General features: G+C 43.3%; 1 protein-coding gene across 10 annotated transcripts in view; it reads left to right on the top strand.

The window, feature by feature from the left end:
* Window positions 1–398: 398 nt before the first annotated feature.
* The window catches only part of IQSEC1 (IQ motif and Sec7 domain ArfGEF 1), a 352,024-nt gene continuing 330,674 nt past the window's right edge, over window positions 399–21,748 (top strand). For 2 of the 10 annotated variants that reach the window (XM_032995870.2, XM_032995869.2), the window contains exon 1: window positions 552–1,262. In XM_032995870.2, coding sequence (XP_032851761.1) covers window positions 997–1,262 — 266 coding nt within the window. In that variant the 5' untranslated portion in view covers window positions 552–996. Of the gene's footprint in view, window positions 1,263–21,748 lie in introns of all 10 variants that reach the window. The other 8 variants (XM_032995874.2, XM_032995875.2, XM_032995862.2 and 5 more) reach the window with 8 other exon arrangements.

Here is a 21,748-nt window from a genome sequence, read left to right as displayed (position 1 = left end):
CCCTCTGTTTCCCTTTCCTATTCCCGGTTTTCCCAAGCATTCCCAACACGCATTCACTCGGGATGACACAGGACCCCAGTCTCAGCAACTTTTCTTGCTGTAACCTCAGCGGGAAGCAGCGTTTCACCAGCGGAGGTTCCAACCGCCAGGGCTGCCGAGGGGAAAGGCGGGGGGGGCCGGCTGCCAGCACGCTGCGAGCCCCCGCCACCCCGGTGCCACTTAGCAATAAACCACCGTCCCCCAGGAGGGCGCGGGAAAAGCTTCGCTCCTCAGCCCGCTCGGCAAGGGGTGGGGGGGTGGGGGGGTGCTCCCCGCCCGGCGGCCCGACCCCCCGACCGCTCCCGCGCCCCGGGGCGCTGCCCTTCCCGCTCCCCACCGCCGCGCCCCGCACCCCAGCGCGGAGACGGGGCCGGCCCGGCGGCGCCCACCGCGCCCGCGGAAGGGTGGCCGGGGGCCCGCCGCCCCGCGCCGCCGAGCCCCCCGGAGGAGGCAGCCGCGGCTACTTAAAGCGCATCCCCGGCGGCGGCGGAGCGGCGGGCGGCTGGCTCCGGCGGGGAGCGGCAGCGCCGGGCGAGCCGCGGGCTCCCATGCCCGGCTGCGGGCTCCGCGGGGGCGCGGGCGCTGCCAGGCGACGGGCTGACCCGGCCGCGGCCCCGGCAGGGCGGGACAGCGCCCGGGCGGCTCCGGCGGGGCTCCGGGCGGCTCCGGCGGGGCCCCGGGCGGCAGCTCCGGCCGGGCGCCCGGCGGCTCCGCCAGCGCCCGGCGGCGGGAAGCCGAGCGCCAGCAATGGCGGCGCGGAGTAGGGGCCGCTGCGCGCCGCTCCTACGCTCGCCTGGGCAGCCGCGGCTCTAGGAGGGGAAGAGCGGAGCTGGCAGGGGGGCTGGTTTCCGGCGGGTTATTTATTTCTTCCCTCTCGCTTAAGTTCCCAGCGGAGCGGGCTGGCCGGCACCTGCGCCCCCCACCTGCTTCTCGGAGGGGGAGAGGTGTGGGGCGGCCATGGAGAGCCCCGCGGAGAACCCCAGCAAGGCGGCGGAGTACCTGAAGGAACTGAACAAGATTATTGAGACGCAGCAGGAGCTGCTGGAGAAGCAGAAGCGGAGGATAGACGAGCTGGAGCAGCAAGTGGCCAAGTTGTACCACGAAAACGCCTGCCTCCAGGACGAGCATCACCGGCACTTGGCCACATGCAGGCTCCAGCAAGGCTTCCCCCCCGCGTACCCGGGGGTGCTGAGCGCCATCCAGGAAAACGCAAAGCACGAAAAGTAAGCGCTGCCCGGGTTTGTTTGCCCCTTTTTTTTTCGAGGAGGGTGGTGCTGTAGCGGGGCTTTCCTTCCCTTTCGTCTCCTGCCTTCCGTTTCCTAAAGCTGCCCGAGCCCTGGGAAGCTGCGGGACTCCCTGCGGTGCGCGCCCAGGAGCGAGCTCCGCACCGCTCGCCGCGCAGGAGGGCGGAGGGGGCGGCCGCGGCCGCTACACCCCCAGCCCCTCTGGGCGTCGGGGCCTCGCCGGGTCTCTAGCCGGGATCTGGGGGGGTGTGGGGGGGGTCCGTGCTGCCCGGCCGGGGCTCCCCTAGGTGAGCTTCTCTGCCCGCCGTGCCCGCGGCTGGCTCTGCCGGCAGCGCTCGGGGGGAGGCACCGGGCACGCCGCCCGCCCGGCGGGACAGCGGCAACGGGGCGCCGGGAGCAGCGGCGGGGAGCGCTGCCCTTCTCCCCGGGGCCCCCCTCTTGGAGTACGGGGGTACCCTGGGAGCGGCTCCGCGGTGCCCGCCGGCCGCGCCCGGGCACCCACAGAGCGCGGAAAGCCCGCGCTCCCGCCGCCCGCGAGTGACCCGAGGAGGGGTCAGTAAACGCTGGCAGGTCGCCACCGCGCAGGCTGACGCGTGCCAGGGTGAGCTCGCCCGTTTCGGAGACGCGCTCGCTCCCAGACTTCGGCATCTCTTTCCAGTCTCCGCGATCTGTAATTAATCGCGTGGTGCTTTACAGCGTACGGAAAGCCGCTTAATTGCGCGCGATTCTTAAGTAACAGGAATTCAGGAATAGCGATAACTAAAGTCGCGGCGCTTACCCGACGTGTTTCTACTTATGGGAACGTATTTAGGACTTAGTTTTACTTGAGTGGAATGGGAAAAGCATGTGTCATTTTAAGAGCCCTCATCGCTGCTCCGATGCAACACAATGGGCTGTTTGTAATCCGGTGCACTCGAGTCGCTTGTATTGATAAATAAACCCCGGGCTCCAGACGGCGTTTTTCTCCCGCCACCGAGCCAGCGCAGCCCCCCGGTTGCATAAGGGACCGCCCGCCGTGAGAATCGCCTCTGGCCGCGCCGGGCGAGCGGGGAGCGAGAGCTCCTGGCCCGAGGCGAGGGGCTGCGGGGCGGGGGCTGGGACACCCCCCGGGGCAGGGGGGCAGCCCCCCGCGGAGCTGCGGGGGCTCGGCTCTGGAGGCAACCCCGGGGCCGGGTGTCTCGGCGGTTCCGGCCGCACTCGGCTTCCCGAGGGCCGAGCCCGGGGGGGGGGGGGGGGGCTGCCCCGGAGCCCCGGGTGGGTTGCTGGCTGGCCGTGCCCCCTCGGCGGGACGGGGAGGGAAGGGCGGGGGTGCTGGTGCTGCCCGCGGAGCCCTGGCGTTGCGGTGCCTTGGCGTTCTGCAGCGGGGGGGGGGGTGGGGGTGTGTGTGCCCCTTTGCCCGCTCCCCTTCCCCAACGCCTTGCACCTCTGCTGTGGCAGAGGGGAAAGGGAAGCAACTCTTCCACCCTTGCTCTTGTCAGAGCGCTAACGCTTACAGTGGTTGGGTTTTTCTTTGTTGTTGTTGTTTTTGTGTGTTCATTCATTCATTTATTTATTTATTTATTTTGCAATGGGGTGATAATTTAAGGGTTTTGTTTTGTTTTTTTTTTTTTAAAAAAAAAACAAACTAGAGATTTCTCTATGAAAGCTAAGTAAATAGCCATTTCTCCTTATTGGATTGATTGTTAAATGACAGCATATGCTCTTCAGTCTGTTTAATGAGCTATTCCCAGAAAGAATGGAATATTTACACAAATCCTACCCCATGCATCCGTGTCCAGCACTCGAGGTTTTTTTGTGGCTGTTCTTGTAGTACAAGACGTCAACTTGGCTATCTTGTCCCATTTGTCTCTTGCAAACATCATTACTAAAAATTGTACAAATGGCTTGCCTTGTTTGATAATGTTTCTCTTGTCCAGCCCAAGACTTGTTTGCAGAGCCCTCTTTGGGCAGGCAGCTCTGGGGACTTTGGAGGCTTTTAAGTCTCTTAAGTGGATTTGATGCTAGGATCAGAATTAATCTGGGATATTTATGGCAGAGTTGTATCGCCCTGAGGCATAGCCTGCAGGGTTTTGTGGGGAAGCTGGGAGACAGCCCTCTCTGGGAGTCTGGTCCTGGGCTGGGCCCTTTGCCCACGAATGTGTTTCTGGGGAGTCAGCTTTTCAGGGCCACCTTCGTCTGAGAAGCACTGCGAAGTGGTGGGGTGGCCCTTGGGGGTCCCCAGCTTCAGGGGGTGGGGGCTGCTGAGGGTCCTGCTGCCTGGGCGCAGGGGCACCAAGCCAGCCCCAGGATGAGTTTACTCTGGCTGGATTCAGAAGATGGAGGAAGTCTCCAACTTGGAAAACAGCAAATATCCTTCCTTGTTTTAATGTCTTCTCCCAGTCTCACTGTTATCTCGGCTTCCTGAAAAGCTAACTTGCAGGTTCTGGGTGTCTGTAGCTTCCCAGACAGAACCTCAGCCTCAGCTTCCGCGGAGGTAAAGGCCACATGCACCTTGTGTGTGTTTGGGTGGGGAGTAAGGATCCCTAGTTTGCTCAGTATCAGGTCACAGCGATGCTTGCTTTGGGGATCTCTGGTGCTAGGAGAGGGGCAGTGTGTGAGGTGGCACGTCCAGCTTGTTCCTTCCTGCTCCCCGCCGTCTCCCAGGGGCTGCAGCACTGCCTTGTGCCCAGGGACCGGTGCTGATACCACACCGTTCCTCCTTCCCCTTCAGTCCTTCGAAGCTAAAGTGGCTGGAATCCTTTTTAAAGGAAACTGGCATTCTCTTAGTCAACTACATCAAGAAATCAGTACTTCTAGGAAGTCCTTTATAGTGCTTGTACCTTGAGACTTGAATAAGTTTTTTTTCTAAACGGCTTGGATTCCTGTGTCGGCAGCCGTTCAACCTGTGTAAAGTGGATGTGGATCGCTGCCACCGTAGTGTCAAGACAGCTGTCTCATATTACCAGATGGTAGTTAACCTGTGTGATGCAAAAGGAACCATGGAAATGTTATACAAGATAATACGGCTGTGATTAATTCTTATACTTAATAAAAGATATTTAAAAAAAACAAACAATAAAAAGAACCCTCCAAGTCCTGCAACTTTTCAGTTCTTACAATGGGAATAACATACAGTTGAAGACTGCTTAAATAATCTGGGAAAACTGGAATATTTGTAGAAATTCTTTATCTTGATCCCTTGTGGGGTAGGGAACTGTTAATGAGCCCTGTAACAGACCTTGGGAAGAAAACCACCAGCCCAGTAAGATAAAAATATTCTGGTTTGTGTCCTTTCAAAAAAAAAAAAAAAAAAAAAAAAAAAAGAGTTTTGTCTGTGTAGGTTGCTATCTGAGGGAGGGAAGAGCAGAGGGATGAATTAGCAAGTGCAGGATTATCCTTCAATGAAGATACACCAAAAAGGTCTGGGTGCTGTTTCACTTAATTTTATAGCAATTTGCTGAATGCAAATCAACCTTAAAATCTGCAAGTGGAATTGAGGATAATTAGTTGATTACAAAGCTTTGTTAGATGTAATGAATCAGCATGTTAAAGATAACAATAGGTATTTAACTCATTAAGTTGCATAAAACTAATTTTCGGTTAATCCATTTCATTTAACATTTGAGAGAGCAGCAAGAACTTCTAAAACTGGGATCCTCAGTGTGAGGAAGACATGTTCAATACATCCATTTTGGTAATGCGCTTTTTACTGTAAATATGTAAAAACAAATGTACTGGAACTTCTCAAATCTATATAAAGTATAATTTTCCAGCTCTGAAAATTCAGCACTGGCATGTTACCAGCTTAGGGAGTGATATTTGTACTTTACTTAATCAAGTTAAAAACTGTGCTGATTTTCCAGTGAGAAAATGCCTGCTAGGAGTTTGAGCAGGAGGTAGAGAATAATTGTCAGCTAAGACAGAACAATCTTAGAGGGCTGTTATTTGCAACCCAGTCTAAATTCTGCACCTGGCCTGACTGTTTTATATTTGAATGAACCTAGGACTGGCTTTGTTCTCCAGGCAAAAATAGTCACAATTCAGAGCTTTAAGAAATCCTCAGTGTGTTTAGAAGATACTCTCTCAGCTGAGGTGTACGTCGTGCAATCTAGTAAGTGGAAGTTGTTGCTCTGGTGATAGTCACATGTGGAGGCTGCTTTATGGCCTACATAAAATGAGCTTGTGGCTTTGCATGTCGCTGTTGGCACTGAATGATACCCTTGCACACAGTCGCAGCAGGAAGCCAGAGATTGCATTAGTGTAGAGACCAGCCTGAAATTTTTTTTTTTCCCCCTCCAGTGATGCCCTTTACTGAGACAGACTGTTCACATGACATAAATCCTATTTCATTGCCTGTGCTGCACTTAAACAGCAGCCTGTTTTTGTTTGGTTTAGTGAAGTAGAGGTATCCAGCATCTGTTAAAGTGTGCTTGTATTTGGGCAAGGTTTGGCTTTATCTGCTTTCTTACCAGTAAAGATGTAGTTGAACTGCTTTTCTTAGGTCTTCTTTCTCAATTAGCCGTGTAGGAAAGTGTGATTTGTGACTGATAGTCTTGCTGGAAGAAGTCTGCAATAGAATTGCAGTTACTACTGAAAGGCACACCTCTACCTGTGTAGCTTATTTTGCTCATGAAGAATATATTTACATGTAAAGCACAGTTTGTGTCCAAAACGAGCACTTTGCTACCAGAGTATACTGCATATTCTGTCAGTCCTGTAGCGGATAGGGATGGTGTAATTCAGATGTTGGGCAGAATGTAAACTTGAATCTTCAAATAACTGGAAACAATTCTGTTTTATTTTCTTTTCAATACACAACTGGAACAGTATGACTACTGAGCTATGAGAATAAGGATTTGACACTGAAAGGAGCGCTTTTGCTTTTGAAGCACTCATTTCAGTGTCATTATTGTGATTTGTACATCAGCAGATGAGTGAGCATCTCTTACAACAGGCATTTGTTCTGGCTGACTGTAGGAAATCAATAGTGTGAAGATGTCATAAGAAATGAACTTTCTAACTAAATTATTTTGGATGTCTGAAATATTGGCAAATTCTTGTACTTAAAATCTGCTAAATATTAAGCTAAATGATAATACGTAAAGACAAAATAATTTGAAAACTGTATAGAACAAGTATAAAAGGGGGGAGCGGGGGGCAGAAAACACAGTGATGACAAACCAGCATGCTGGTACCAAGAAAGTTCCTAGGAGGAAAAGAAAATATGGTCCATAAATAAACCAGCAAAAATACATGCTCTTTTGGGAGAGGAAAACCAATGCAGCAGAAAGTAACCCATCCTATAACGCAGTGAGTTTAAAGATGGTTTCAAAACTTGGAATGAAGTAAATCTGTCCCATTTAAAGCAGGCCAGACCTAAGGAGTTGTAAGTACTCACTGGATCTGAAATCCTTCTCTAATGAAGCCTTTTATTCTGCTGGCACAGAACACAACTTTGCTTGTGTCCTGAAGAGCAAAGTATGTTTTCCTGCTAGATAGCGTTTTGGTGTTCTTCTTTATGAATTCGCTGTCAAGGAAATTGAAGTGCATTTCCATTGATCTGCTTGTGGAAAAGATTTGGCAATGTTTATGGGTCCTAGGTCCCCAGTGAGCAAATGAGAGCTGCTGTAATTACTGTAAGTCAAGTGTACATCTGAAGATCCCCTTCCCTCTCCTAAAGAAACCATGTATGTGATACTCTATGTGCATGTAGTTCACCAGCAGCATCCTGATTACTCTCTGTTTCTTGTGCAAGGCATGTAAAGCAAGACCCAAGTCTTACTCTGCTAGTTATTACCAGAAAACCTAGCTGTGAGCTCAGTATGGAGGCTTGCATGAAATAGAGGCACTCGAACTCAAGCAACTGTGTCCTTAACTTCTCCTGAAAAGTTGAGAAGTTTGGAACAGTGTACTCTTGTCATAAAGCAATGTCTCTTGGGTCTGTCCTAAAAATTAGTGTAATCTCCAATGTAGTAATTACCACTTGTCAGCAAGGTACATTTTTACATTTGTGAATTATTAGAGAGATGATACAGAAACATGGCGTGAGGGGGAGCGGGAGCAGACCTGTTCTTCACAAATGTGCCAAGCACAGTGCTTTTGGAGAACTTGGCTTCCTGTTGAGTGAGGGATGCTAAACTTTGTCCTTATCTACTTAAAGTAACAAACCTTTGGGAGAATGAATTATAGACATATGCATTTCTAAATCTGACTTGCAGTCTTGTTGGCCTGGTTATTTGCATAGGAAGACAAATCTCCATCAGTCCTTACTGAAGGCTGCTTCTGGCAAAAAATAAATTGCAGCTTTTTTGAAAACCTGAAGCAAAATAAATCACAATCAAAGAAGTATCTGTAGGAAGAGCTTATCCAGTGGCAGATCACAGAAGCTGTGAGGACTAAAGAACAAGGTGTTTTCTTACAGCATACTGATAGGGGGAGTAAATTATTGAAATTTAAATAGTAAATTATTAAATGCTTCTTGCAAGTAGCATCTCAGAAAGCTTAATTTCATTTTTTACACCCAGTAAAATGAAGTGGCTTTTATTCATGTGCTGGTTTCAGTGTTGCAGGACAGACCATGGCCTTTAGATGCTGAGTTTCTGCATAGAGGGCTTGCAGAAGTACATGGTTTCTCCGGGAGTTTTAAAGGTATGAGGCTGGTTAGGAACAGCCACATGTGCTTCCCCTGCACTTCCAGTTTTGACACTGTTTAATACTGTTGGCCCCTATATGGTACGGCTGTGCAGATCTGCAAAGCATCACAGTGCACTGACGTCCCCCGAGTTCATGGCTCATTTGGGATTAAAATCCCTAATGTGGGATGTTGCCCATAAAGTAGGCAGCCCATACCCAGGTGAGTTAAGTGTTTGTTAGAGCCTTTTTCTGTGCCAGGGCTCCTGCCTTCTGCGTGCAGGTGGCGAGGAGGCCATCTCATGCTGTTCACCAAGGGGCTATGTGGGAAGCTTCTTAGGTAAGTGGATTTTGCAGGCCAGAAGTATTTCCTGATATGCAGCCCACACTTGCATTATTCTAATTTGATCCTATCTTTCCTACTCAAACCCTCTCTATTATGTTGATTCCGCTTTTTTTTTGTGTTTTGCAGCCTGCGGATACTTTTAGGCTATTCTTGCCAGCGCTCCTGTCTTTCATCTTAGTTCAGTGAGCCTGCGAATGAGGTTGTCATCATTTCATTCTGCCTGTACCCTTGCCGAACTGTTCTATTTTTCTCAGCGGAATTGTTGAATTAGAAATTGGGTACAGTAGAGCAACATGATGTGAAGAGATAGTATATGATTGTGCATTCTGCAGGACTGCAGGTTTTTGGTAGCTGTCTCTGATGTGGGTGCTCCCCCTCTCCCACCTGCTGGGGGGCTCCTCTGAAGATTCCTCACAGTGTTTCTTTGAAATACTGGAATCCTCAGCTGCTGTAGCTTGCTGTGTTACAGGGGGAGAAATACTGGTTTGTGCTAGCCAGAAACCTGGCTAAGAATTGTTACCCCTTTTATGGCCATTACTGTGGTATTGTGATTAAGGATAGAGGTAGGAGTAAGAGGTGTTTTCTTTAGTCCCATCTGGTGGCCTGTTGTTTGCCCTTGGCAAAACTAAGAACTGATAATGATTGCTATTTTGCAGATGGGTAAGTCAAGGTTAAAGTTAACAATCGTCTCTTAATAGGTTGCTCAGAGATTTAGGTGAAAAAGTATTGCATTTAACACCACACTTGAGACCAAATTTTTAAAATCCTGGGTTCCTTCATGACTATATACCGACTTGTTTGTTTTTAATGATGTTACTTGTATAGTTAGTGTAAGGAAAAACGTAATAATGTTGCTGCAGAGTGGCCCAAATATTTCAGGAGGGTGAAGGCTGTAAAACAGAACAGCTTTCACAACAGAATCTGAAAACCTTTTGTTCTTCAAACAGCTAGGTATGTAATATGTAAATATATCTCTTTGTTTATCAATCTATATAAATCTGGATGGAGCCCCTGTTTCCCGCTCCATCCCCAGCAGCAGCAGCTCCGTCTCAGCGGCTTTTGCTCCCTCTCCTGGCTTGGTTTGAAACTGCGTACCAGTGGTGGTGTCTGTATTTTATTTATATATACATATATATATATAATATATTTCTTTAATATATATATACACGTATATAGTGTAGAATCTGCTTTTGAGTGGCAGCATCTGTACTACTTTTGCATCTCTCCAAAGCATTAGAAAGGCTACTACGAATGTGGCTGAAGATTTCTCACAGGTTAAGATTTTTTTTCTTGTGTCTTAAAGTGCAGTGGTAAAATTTTCAAATAGTACCATTTTAAAATATACACAGAAAATAAATTATTCTGTTGTAAGGCCTCTCTGTAGACTGAAGGAGTCTTACTGCTGTGCTAGATAAGAAGAATACTGCTACTGAGTAGCTCTCTATAGCAGTTGATTGAAACATAATATACATTATTTGCATGTTAATAAGATTTCTAGTCAGACTTCCCTGACAAACATGAGCAGAGACAAAGACATACATGTGATACATCTTTAACTGCACCACAGTAATTCAGATTTACTATGTGTAAATAGCACTTTATTCTGAATAACTGGACAAATAAAGCAGAGGAAGGAAGATGGCGAAGCAGTCTTCCTGTCCTTTTTCAAAATTTAAGATGCAGTCTGGAGTTGATGTTTGTCAGGGTTTTCCCATCTTTGCCGGATTTCTACTAGCTGATAATAACTACAGGTGGTGTGGACCACTCATACTTAGGAGCTTTTAATTACTCTTTTTGGGCACTGGAACATGTAGCTATAGGGTGAACAGGCTGATGTTTTGTTAACAAGCCCAGCTTGCCAAACAGCAAGTGCTTTTCCCAGGCTGGGGGACGTGGTTGTGCCCATCTCTGCAAACTGATTTCTGCTCTAAGGGTTTAACTGGCAAGTTGGATTCTCAAATGGTACTTGATAATCATCCTAGAAGGGACAGGCTCAGAGTTGTGGAGGGTCTTGGCCTGGAACACTTATGAAAAACTTCAGGCTAATGAAGCCTCTTCCCTACAGAATGTGGCTCACCGTCTTGCAGACATAGTTTTCAAGGAAAAGAACAACTTGACCATTTAATGCTATTTTTTTGGTTTGTTTTGTTTTTGTTTTGTATTTCCTAGCTACCTCTACCAGTTTTCTGTCCACTTGAACAACACTATTTTCTACTGTGGAGATGGCTTGTTAGTTCTGCAACTTTCTTTCTACAATTGTGCCTCTTTGCATTCTGTTTATTGAATATGTGTAAAATTTGAGTGTAAACTTGAGTAGCACGAGGTCTGTGTGAAATGACTTTTGATCAAGGTGAAATAATGACCCACCTGAACTTTGTACTGGTGTGCATTTGCGCTAGCTCTTCAAACAATCATTTCCAACTCATATTTGGTGTCTCTAAAACATCATATTTTGGTTTGGCAGTCTCTTTTTCACATTTGCTGTACTGTTTTTGCTGGGTGCATGGAGTTGGGTAGCACTTCTAACAGTCACCAACCAGTTCTCCTAAAGTAATGCTGCCATAGGAAACAAATCCCTACCAAATTTCCTGGCTGCCTATGTTGAACCAATATGCACCAAGCTGTATATTTGAAGAAGTCCGAATTAGGGACAAACTGAGTTGTTTTGACTATGCTTTGTGTTTGAGAATGATGCTAAAACTGCTATTCGTGCCGCCCTCTGTTAGTTTCTCCCACTTATCCCACCTCTAATTTTTGAGCAGTTGGAGTTCTGTAAAACAGATCTTTCATTTTGCTCTGTTTAGACCTCTGCTACCTCATGATCAAATTCCAGCTCCTGGGATGATTTTAGACTTCTTCTGTACTTTTGAAGTGTGAAATGCCATGGGGATCACTGTAAGGTCCAGGATGTGGGAAAGCCATTTCATGAGGTTAATTACGGGTGACACTTAGTTTCGTAGTTGGTTGATTGGTTCAAAGTTGAATTAGAGAATTGAACAGTGTCTGCTGCTTTTGCTTAATCAGCTGGTGACCTGAGGGGACCAACACGCTGACTTTCTTCACAGGCTTCAGTGGCTCCTGTGTGCGCTCTGAAATTTGGGAAAGCAGGAGAAGGAATCCAGCTTGGGTCTCCTACATAGTATAGAAGATTTTTTTAGCCCTTAAGATTATTGCCTCAGTCAACTCACTGTTGCAGCAGCCTTTAAAACTCCCAGCAAGCAAATTTCATCAGCCTTGAGTGAACACTGTAAGGATCCTTGTATAACAATCATGAGTTGTTTTGGAGCTTGGCTTCTGCTACAGTGAAAATGGAGTGTCTCCAGGTTAGGATTACTCAGAGATGATTATTTGTCATGCCTAGGAGATACTATTGTAATGAAAGAAGAATCTTTTTGAAGTTCTGACTGCATTTAAATTAGGAGAGTAGTGATTGATTATTACTGAAATAGTAAGACAAGGCATACTGGAATGGTAACTTCTTTATGAAGGTGCAAATGGAGCATGTTGGCCTGAATGTCTGCAATTCCTCTGTTACAGTGGTCCCTAGCAGTCACAGGGAGGAGCTGAAGGGGAATTCTTGCCCACTGCCAGATGTGGCCTGCTGCTTAGGAGGATACTGGAGCATGGCAGTTGCTAGCAGTGGACTCTACAGTCTTGGATCACTAGACCTCAATATCTAGTTGGGGCTGGTTACAGATAAGAAATGGGATATTTTAATAATACGAGATGAAAATGACCTCTGTTCACTTGACTGGTTTAAGTTGCCTCTATTTCAGAAGTTCATTGCAGCAACATTTTGTTTTTCATTGTCTTTCTGCAGACGTAATGGTTCTCTGTTCATGCTTGGGGAATATAAAATCTTCTGTTTGGTTGTCTTCTGCGCACTACTAATGATCCTGGAAATACAGCAAAATGTCAAGGATATATGTGAGAGATTCTAGATAAATGATTGTTTTCCAGTTCACATTCAAGCATGTCGCATCATTCTTCAATTTTGATCTCTTGGTATGGCTTTTCTGAATTTAGAAAGTTATATTTCACAAGAATGAAGAAATGTTGACAAACCAAAAGCAAGTAAAATCACTGCTAATGTATTGTAATATATAACAGTATTCTTTTAACATGGTTTCTTGGTAGGATGGACACACAGAGCATTAAACCTTAAGGGCTTCTAGGGATTTCACGTGCACTCAGGCCTGTTGCAGAGGTGACTGTTATGTTTGTCCTGTGGATGATGCACTCTTTGATACTGTGTTAACAGCTAAACTGAGTAGGTGTCACTTGTGCTCTATGCATATAATTGAAGTAAAAGGTTTGAGTCTTTGGTACTTGTGACTGTTCCAGGTCAGGTATGGTTGCCATGCATCCCATGGCCAGGGAAGGTTGCAAACAGGCATTAATCTCCCACCCTGCAATGCAGCTGGGATGTTGTAATTGTGCTAAATTCAGAGGGACTTCTTAGCAATTCTGGTCATGAGGGCTGCAGTGGAGGGATTGCAGGGAGCCGAGCTATCATTCTTCATTCTTGCTGCTTACCTTGCTACATTCACTTCATCTTCCTTTCACCAGTGATTTCAAAGTAGAAACTGGTTCAGACTGCATTCTGCTTGATAGTCTTTTGTTCCCTTAATAGTTTCCTTAGCAAGGTAGACATGTATTCCTCCAGAAATTAAGTTTAAGCTTTGCTATTCACATCCCAAACAACTTGATGTATCACCATTTTAAATTTTTGCCTTAAGCATCAGGATTGACTGGCACCACGGACCCCAAGGTGCGTATGTGTGATGTGCTGTGTGTACGCGCTGCATTTTAGACTGACTTTCTTTAGATTATGCAGTGGTGTCCTTTGTTCATGAGTAGATAGGGCTACTGATGTTAAAAGTTCTCTCTGTAAAGCAAGAATTCAGTTGTAGGAATATCCCTCTGGGTTTTTACTCTCCACTAGGAGTTAAGATTAGTGGATCCCTGTTGTGGAGGATACCTGTATTTTGACTTTTTTCTTGTATTCCATCTTTATATATAGACCTGCAGCAGAAGCATTGATTAATATTGTTTTCAAGTTGAGGAAAGTATGTACGGTTCAAAGAACGTCTGCTGTGATGTGTTGTTCTTTCTACTCAGCTTTCTGCTTGACCTAGGCAGGACTGTGGATGGTGATTCTTTAACTGTAAGTGTAACCTTGTTAGTAAAATTTGCTGCTAAAACCAAACATTTTTTAATGTTTGTCTTGATGTTTAAAAAGACAAAAATGGCCTATATAATTTTGTGTCTTAATTCATGCACATAACTATATAGTGCCATAAAAGTTAGCAGGCTCTAGTTAGAAGAGGAAAATGGTTGTGTCCAACCCTTTCTGTTGCTGGCATATTTACCTTTATGAAGTAAATAGTTGGGAGGATTTCCCTCTTCATATAGCGTAGTCTTTTCTTGTGTTGATCTCCCTGATTTAGAGACCTGAAGAGTGTAGTATTTATATGCACGGGGTAGGGTTCTGATCTAATGCAAATGAACTAGCTAGATTTAAATAAGGTAAAAATCTATATTTGGTTTTCAGGCTTGATTCTATTTTAAGCTTTTAATTGAGTCCACCACTTCTTGAGTGCTTGAGGTTGTCATGTGTTGAGAGAATGACTTTGTCTTGGAGAAAAGGAGAAAACTAACTTTTTTCTAGTTTGATAAGGTTATAACACTAGTGCTAGTACAATTTTAATACTGACACGGAACGCTCACACTACCTTGTGGGATTAGTGTGCTAATCAGGTATGTGGAGATGTACATACAGTGGTGGAAGGGCGGAGGGTAATACCAAATTATAATCGGAGTGCAAGAACTAGTTATCTGTGATTTTTTTTTTCCCAAACTGCTTGGGAAGAAAACTTTCAAGGCAGTGATCTGAGACTCTTCTGAGACTGCAGGGATAATTCAGTAGCTACTCCTGGCTTGCATTTCAAAGAAAATTCTAGAAGGGCAGTAAACTTTATCTAGTGGAAGGTATCCCTGCCTGTTGCGAGGGGTTGGAACTAGATGATCTTTAAGGTCCCTTCAGCCCAAACCCCACTCTATGGCTCTATGAAAAACTACCTCATGCTACATATGTGAGACTTCTTAAATATGAGCAATAACTAGTGACCCTTGATTTAATTCTAGTGACGTGAGACTTGATGGGCCAGTGGTAGGCTCTTGTGAAAATCTCATCCACTGCAGATGGAGTGCACCTCAGTGTGCTTGCTCAATATTTAATTGGAGGGTAATGTGCTGGCAACTGTAAACCCGAAGAAGCTGAGGCAGGGAAATTAATTTCTGCTCCTGCTTTCCTTAATTGCTGATGTTACACCCTGTAAGCTTCTTTGTTGTTGCTGCTTGAGAAAAGGAATAGTTGGACTTGAGTCTGGACTCTGTTAAAAGGCACAGGTTGCTTTTAGTCCTGAAAAGGTGATTTCCATGCTGAAATATCTTCACAGCAATGATTGAAGGGGGGTTTTGTTGTGCACAGGTGTTCAGGAAGTACAGTCTTCTGTTTAGTATTAACTTGGGTAATACATGAAATGTTGTGCTAACATGAAACCATTCATAATTATAGGCTGTACTCTACAGTGAAGTCCCACCACCCTGCAGTTTCCCGTTTGACCTATACACACATCTAGGACATAAATATTGTTGTCAGAGCTGAGACTTGGATTGTATATATGAAATCAAATAGCAGTCCAAATGTGTGTGAACACATAATTTTCTTTCTTGTGTTGAAATCTGATCTAGGCAGTAGACTAAGAGGCTGAATGGCAGATCAGTATCTTCAGTGCTTCAGCTGGACACCACACCTTAAAGGAAACCAAGAATCCTTATAAAAGCAGAAAAAATGTCATGTCTTTTTTTCTATGTTCTCTCATCTCTTTCTCAATATAGTGACAACTTTAAGATGGTATAAACTTGCCTGTCTCCAGAACTCATCACTAAGAAACTGGTGCTGATATTGGTGCTCAGAAATAGATATCAGGCTTTCATCTCACACGGTTTTATGTGCTGGGTAGTGACTTTCCCCACCTGCATTTTTTCAACCATCTTATGACTTTCTACAGCAGTCTTAGCTCTATCCAAATGTGTCTGATAAGAGTAGCTCCTAACCAGGAGAATGAGGGTTGTCTGTCCTCTTGCCTGCTCCCTCTGAAAGCAAGAAAGTATAATTTATTTTTTTAAAACACATTGCAGAGTTATGTAACCTTTCTTCAGGAGAGTGCTTTCTAGCACTGAGCTTTACTTATTATGTAATGTGCCATCTCACCAGAACTTGCTGACATAAGCCGTGATCTTCACCTCTAGTTGCTCATGAAAATCTTATTCCCTTGACCTTACTTACCTCCAAGAGCTATGTGCAGTATTAGAAACTTCTTTGAGTATTTTATTCTAGAGTAAGAAAAACTGCTAGTAAATCAGGTACTAAACTGGTTTGTCTGCTGAGTAGCATAGTCTGAGCCTTGTATCTTTACTCCTGTGAGACTGTCATTGTTTTAAGCAACTTTTTACTATGTGAACATCTTTAAAAAGGAGGTGCTTCCCAGGTGTTTAAGAAATGATTAGAAGTGATTTTTTTTTGTAAGTGTGGCATGGCAGGACCTCTTAAGATGTTTTTTGAGTCATCTTGCTGTGAGTGAAGGAAATCATTAAACCTCTTTAAACTAGATGGAGTCCCTTTTAGATAGTGTTATTTAATTGAGAATATACTTTACTTATGATAACCTATGCAGTGAACCTTGATATTACCAACACGTTTAACTAACTTTGCAAAGGTTACTGATAAAGCTCACCAGAGCTTTGTCTAATATTATAGCTTGTCCAGGTCTAATGTCAATCTTCATGCATTATGTTAAGGTGTGCTCTTGTATGCTGATTAAACTGATACATTGCGTGGAAGTGACTGTTTAGCAGCCTGCTATTGTAATAATAAATCTTAAGTAAAACTGGTGTGATTGCTTTGTAATTTTGGGGGTGAATGTAGTCTCTACACTGGCCAGTAATCACAACTGAAGGGGAGGGTGTCTCATTGGTTTCCTCTGAGAAGTAGTTATGAACTGTAACCGGCTTAATACTACATGCATTCTTGAACCAAGCCTTTGAAGTGTACTTTTGGATTGTTGGGTTTATCATTTAATTTAGAATCCAGAAAACTTTGAGGTGGTTCACTCCCTTTTTTGATAGGTCTGGTTGCCATGTCGAGTGCAAAATGTGCAAGTTGGTGGCTTTCCTTCTAAAACTGTTTTATGACAGGAACTAAAAAGACCATTTAGAGACAAATAGCTCATTTGTTAGTTGTCATGCTCCTTGGTAGCTGAAATGCCAACAGAATATCTCAAATCTATGTCACCTGCTCAACTGAGCACAGGATTTTCACTTTACTCCTTGTGCTCAGCTGAATAGATGTTTCTGTTGGTGGAGAGTTAAGTGGGCAAAATTTTCATTCAGGCAGAAATGATTGCTAGTAGTGATCTCTTAACTATTATAGATCTGCTCCTTTTCCAAATAATGGGATTCTTTCAAGAAGTCTGTCATAATAATTGATGTCCAATATATTATGTTACCTTCAATTAAGATTCTTTATTTTAAGAGAAGGAAGGTAACAGAAAAGACTCAAGTGTGCTGCCTGTGACTTTCTGCCAACTTCTCAGTGATTTTAGTTGAATTTGAATTATTTGTCAGCAACAGATTTTTTTTTTTCTTTAACTAAAGCGGGTTTCTTCTGTTTCCAAAGAATAATAACAGTGTAGGGTAGCTTGATCTCCACGTATTAGGTCGTTCCCTGGGAGATGGAAAAACTTGAATCTCTCATTAGAAGTCTGACTTATTTGGAATAGAAAGCTAAGTTGTAATAAGTAGTAATGCCTGGGATGTGGTAATAATAGCCAGAATAAACTGCAATGCCTTGAGGACTGTAAAGCTTGTGATGCTGTCAAAGCAGATAAGTTGTTCTCTTCTCTCTTGGCTAATTTTGTATTTAATATAATGCGCGGAGGTACTATTGCTCTCCCCAGTACACTTGAGAAAATGTAGTAAATGAAGAATGGTTGAACACATTAGCTGCAGCTTTGCAGTTTGAGACCTCCTCTATGATAATTGTTCTTTGAATTGAAAACCTTCTTTTAAAGTTGATAAATTCCATTGTTGTTTTCCAGACACAGATGAGTGAATTTAGCTTAAGTATCTTTTCAAGGACGTGTTTAGTATCAGAGGGCCTGGCTCCTAGTCCAGATTAAATGTATCTGAAAAACAGCATCCTTTTCTCAAACTGGGAAACGTGTCAGCAGGATAACCCCTTGTCAGTGCGGGCTGAGATCCTGGTTGGTGCATGTAAGGTGGTCAGGGAGACTTCATGGAGCAGGTATGAAAGCAACAAAAGAGAAGGAGGTGAAATACAGGAGGATTAAAACTAGAGGAATCACTAGACGTACCTTTGATAGAAATTCTGAACCTGGTACAGGATTATCAAAGTAGATGCAGCATTCAAGAGTTTCACTGACTCTACTAAAAGAAATAGCTCTTGTTGACTGACTCAAGCATGCAGGCTAAGGGATAGCAACTCCAAATGCATGTGTGTCTTTTTCCTGTGCTAGTTGCATGCTTAGCAAAGGGAAGCTAAATAGACATCAGGGCTTCTACTGGGGATAGTTTTGGTTTATCACATTATCTAGCACTGTCTACTTAACATCCCAGGTATGGATTCAGTCCGTACGAAGCATGTGAATACCCTTGCACACCAGATAAGATGCCTTGTGTTTGAGGACTTAGTGAGTGATAGGTCGTTGTATTGGTGACTGTAAAAAAGAAGAATGTGCCCCTTTCCAGGTCAGCCTGTGCTCAGTTTTGGAGTTTGCTGCTTCATCTTTCCTGGTCCTCCTACTGAGGCTGTTCTTTAGTATGCTAGGGAAGAGGATATTCTGTATGTTTGATGCAGCTCTACTGGACATTTGACTGCTAATCAAGTCCTATAATTTTGTTTATTATATTCTTATAGGAATGGGATGGAGTGGGTAAGCAAGCAGGCTTCTGTGGTGCTGATCCCCTGCTATGTGTGTATCTGTATTTTGTCAAGTGGAAGGGGTTAGGTACTTGTATAACAGTCGAATATCCTTGGCATATGTGTAGGTAGCAAAAGTATGTTGTTCTGATATTCCTCAGTGTGTTAAAAAAAAAAAAAAACAAAAACCAAAACAAACAAACAAACAAACAAAAAAAGCCAAACAAAAACCAAAACCCCAAACCCAAACAAAACCTGTCTCAAAATATCACATCCCCAAACAGTGCACGTATAAGACTAAATGATTTATCTGTTTAATTTATGGTCTCTACTGTGACTACTATATTTAGGCAGCAAATGACTTTATTCTTGTTTTGCATTTTTCTTTCTATTGGCCAATTTCCTTATGTTTGAAAGGCGAAGGCTCTTTCTGTTAATCCTGGTGCTTCTGAGGCATGTTTTCTCATTCAAGAGGAGAGCTCGTTTTTCATGTTTTATTGTAGCTGGAAAGCAGTGCTTGTGGGAAGCTTGCTTCTGTGCTTACTCTGCTTAGCTCTTCTAAAAGCACTACAGATATCCCTGCCCGAATTTAACTTTCTGCGTTTGCTAAGCTTTCCTAAGCTCCCAGGAGTTTATATTTGGGGTCCATCTGTTACCTTGGCCTCACCTGACAACTTTATATGGGCCTATTTCTTTTCACTTCCTTTACGTGCTTGTGAGATGTTTAGACTTATTTTCAAACTTTACACCAATATCTAATTATTTGATGTTATACTACCCACAGAACTGCAGATATTTTTATTTGGATGTGATCAGTAATCCACTGTTAAGCATCAAAGCCAGTGTTGAAGACTTCCTGTTGGTAAAATGGGATTATAAACATCAAAAGGTAGCTATGTAGCACAAATTTATTAACTATTAATTATGCTATTTCTGTGTACAGTAGCTGCTTTTGGATTTGCACCTTTTGTAGCTCTGAGAAAAGGACTGTTACTGAGGTAGCTGGATTATCTTCTGCACTTTTGACAACGTGATTCATCAGAATGTAGACTTTGAACTGAATTAATACACCCCTCCAATAAGAAAGCAGACTGAAAAATCTAGACCTGCTCACTAACTTTCTTTGACAGATAAGAACAATAACTTACACTTTAGAAAACTTCCCTTCCATGTACCTGCTAGTTTTTTCTTTAAAAAACCCCAAACATCAAAACCAACCAACCAACCAAAAAAAAAAAACACCAAAAAAAATCTTCCTGTTTCTAATGGATTTCACAGTTTGTGCTTTATTTTACCTTAGTCAATCAAGCATGCCAAAACAGCCACTGATACCCTTTTGTCCTTCCTCATCCAACAAAATACTCTGTGGTTGTTGCACAGCTGGAATGTGTACTAAATACAGCACAGCTAGTACTGAAGGAAAAAATAAGGTATTTCTGTGTTAAACACCTCTCTCTCCTCCATATTTTCATAGAGCATTTCTTTTTCCCATCTTACCACTATGCACTTACTGCTAATATAACCTATCTGCTTGCTGAGGAAGAAGCTGATTCAAGAGAACTGCTGGGTGGCTAAGATGATGTTGAGAAATGAGTCTTAGTCTTTTTGCTGCATCTTAGAATGAGCCTAGAATGCATCATTATTCTAAATTTTGATGTTTCTTACTAGGCAGAAGAAAAAGATTTAATTTCTATCCTGCCTTCCTGTGCTATGCAATGTAGCCTGGGTTGATAAGCAGTGATGGCATAGCTGTTGCTAAGTATAGCAGCCATAGGGGGTGGAGAGAGACAGACTTTCCTGTCTACTATTTGAAATGGCAGTAATTTTTCCCTCCTTGAAAATATATTTTTAGAGCTTTACAAATAAGAGTGATATGGCACAGCTTATAACTGGAGTCAGTGAAAATTAGGGAGATTTTATACTGAGATCTGTATTTTTATTTAAAAATATTAATCTTTTAATGTAGTATCTACAATGTATTTGATTAAGCAATCCATTGGACCTTGTTTTTTTTTTCAGTGATTATGTTACTAACACATGAAACATCCAAATACAATTTCACCTTAGAAAGCCTTTAAATGGTCCTCTTTTTTATAGTATCTGGACCCTGTTTACAAGTTGTATTTTCTTCTGATTTTGGACTTTAAAGTATTTTAAGTTGAAGACAGCTCTTTTTGATGCTTTCTTGGAAAACACTTTTCTACAATGTGTATTTATAATGGTTTCAGGTACGCTGGCATTCTCATATGTGTTCTTAGAATCAGGTTTTCTTGATTTTTTTTTTTTTTTTTTTTTTTTTTTTAATACTTTGCTCTTACCAGATTTAAAAATAATTGGGCAGACTTTCTTGAATTGGAAGCTACTTGCAGTTGTGGGTAACCACTAAACAGTGTCCTAGTTCAGAAGTGCTTTGTTACTATACACTTTAAGTACACGATGAACTTAATGAAAATTCACAGTTAGGGTATGCTAAAGAAGAAATTCTAGCACTGCAGTAGAAGAGGGCATAGTAAGAAGTTTGTTGTTGCTTGGACTTAATAATTAAAAAAAAACAAAACAAAAGAAAAACAAAAACCAAAACAAACACAACAAAAAAAAAAGCAAAACAAAAAACAACCCAAAAAACAACAGACCCAACAAAACCTCCCCAAAATCAAAATAAAACAAAATTAATTGCTGTCTGATCTCTCATTTATAATTAAATGGATCAACTAGAAGCGCTAATAAGTGTGGCAGTTTTATCCTTAGACTCTCAGTAGCTTGTACTGCTGACAAAGCAACAGCAAATTTATTTAAATTGTTGAGTCTGTATTTTGTTTGTTGCTTGAGCTGCCAGTAGAAGTGGATTACTGAGTATCCAAGAACAGCATGAGTTACTGCTTTCTGTGCTGTATATTCTCAACCACCATTTTTAAGTGTGTGTTGGAGATCCAAGCATTAGGTCATAAGCAATTAAATCATGAATACATGTAAATGTAGCTAGTAGGGTCCTCAACACAGTTTCAGGTGGAGTTTTGCCATTCGTGTGTCAAGAGTGTTGGTGAAATTGAAGTTTCATGAAAGTAGATGTGGAAAACCTAGTTATAATGCTAATGCTTTTTACTGAAACTATCTGGTATTGGATCTTTGGCATTAGTGAAAAACTTGTTCTTTATGTAAGAAAGGAAAGAAAATCCTTCCAGAACAGTCAACCTAGAAAACATAAGACTTTCCCCTCTTTTCTCTCCTCCTCGCCCTCCGGAAAAGGAATTCAGATAACCTAACCACAAAGACTGCATGAAATGCAATTAAAAGGTGTCTGTGACTATATGTCTCATCTTGCTTAGAAAATATTCACTGGTATTTTTAATCCAAAGTCAGAAATTACTACTGTGTTCTTGTTGTCAAGACTGAAAAGTGTGTTTCAAGAAGAGGATCTGAAGTTCAGATGGTTTGTTTACAGTTATTTAAGGAGTAGGCTCCCAACCTTTTGGGTTCTGAGGCTTGTAGATCCTTCTTGTTCAG

This window comes from Tyto alba, unplaced genomic scaffold (assembly GCF_018691265.1).
Source record: "Tyto alba isolate M040663 unplaced genomic scaffold, T.alba_DEE_v4.0 Super-Scaffold_49, whole genome shotgun sequence".
In the NCBI taxonomy this organism is placed as follows: Eukaryota; Metazoa; Chordata; class Aves; order Strigiformes; family Tytonidae; genus Tyto; species Tyto alba.
Note: the sequence above shows the minus strand (reverse complement) of the source record. Positions and strands in the feature narration are given on the sequence as shown.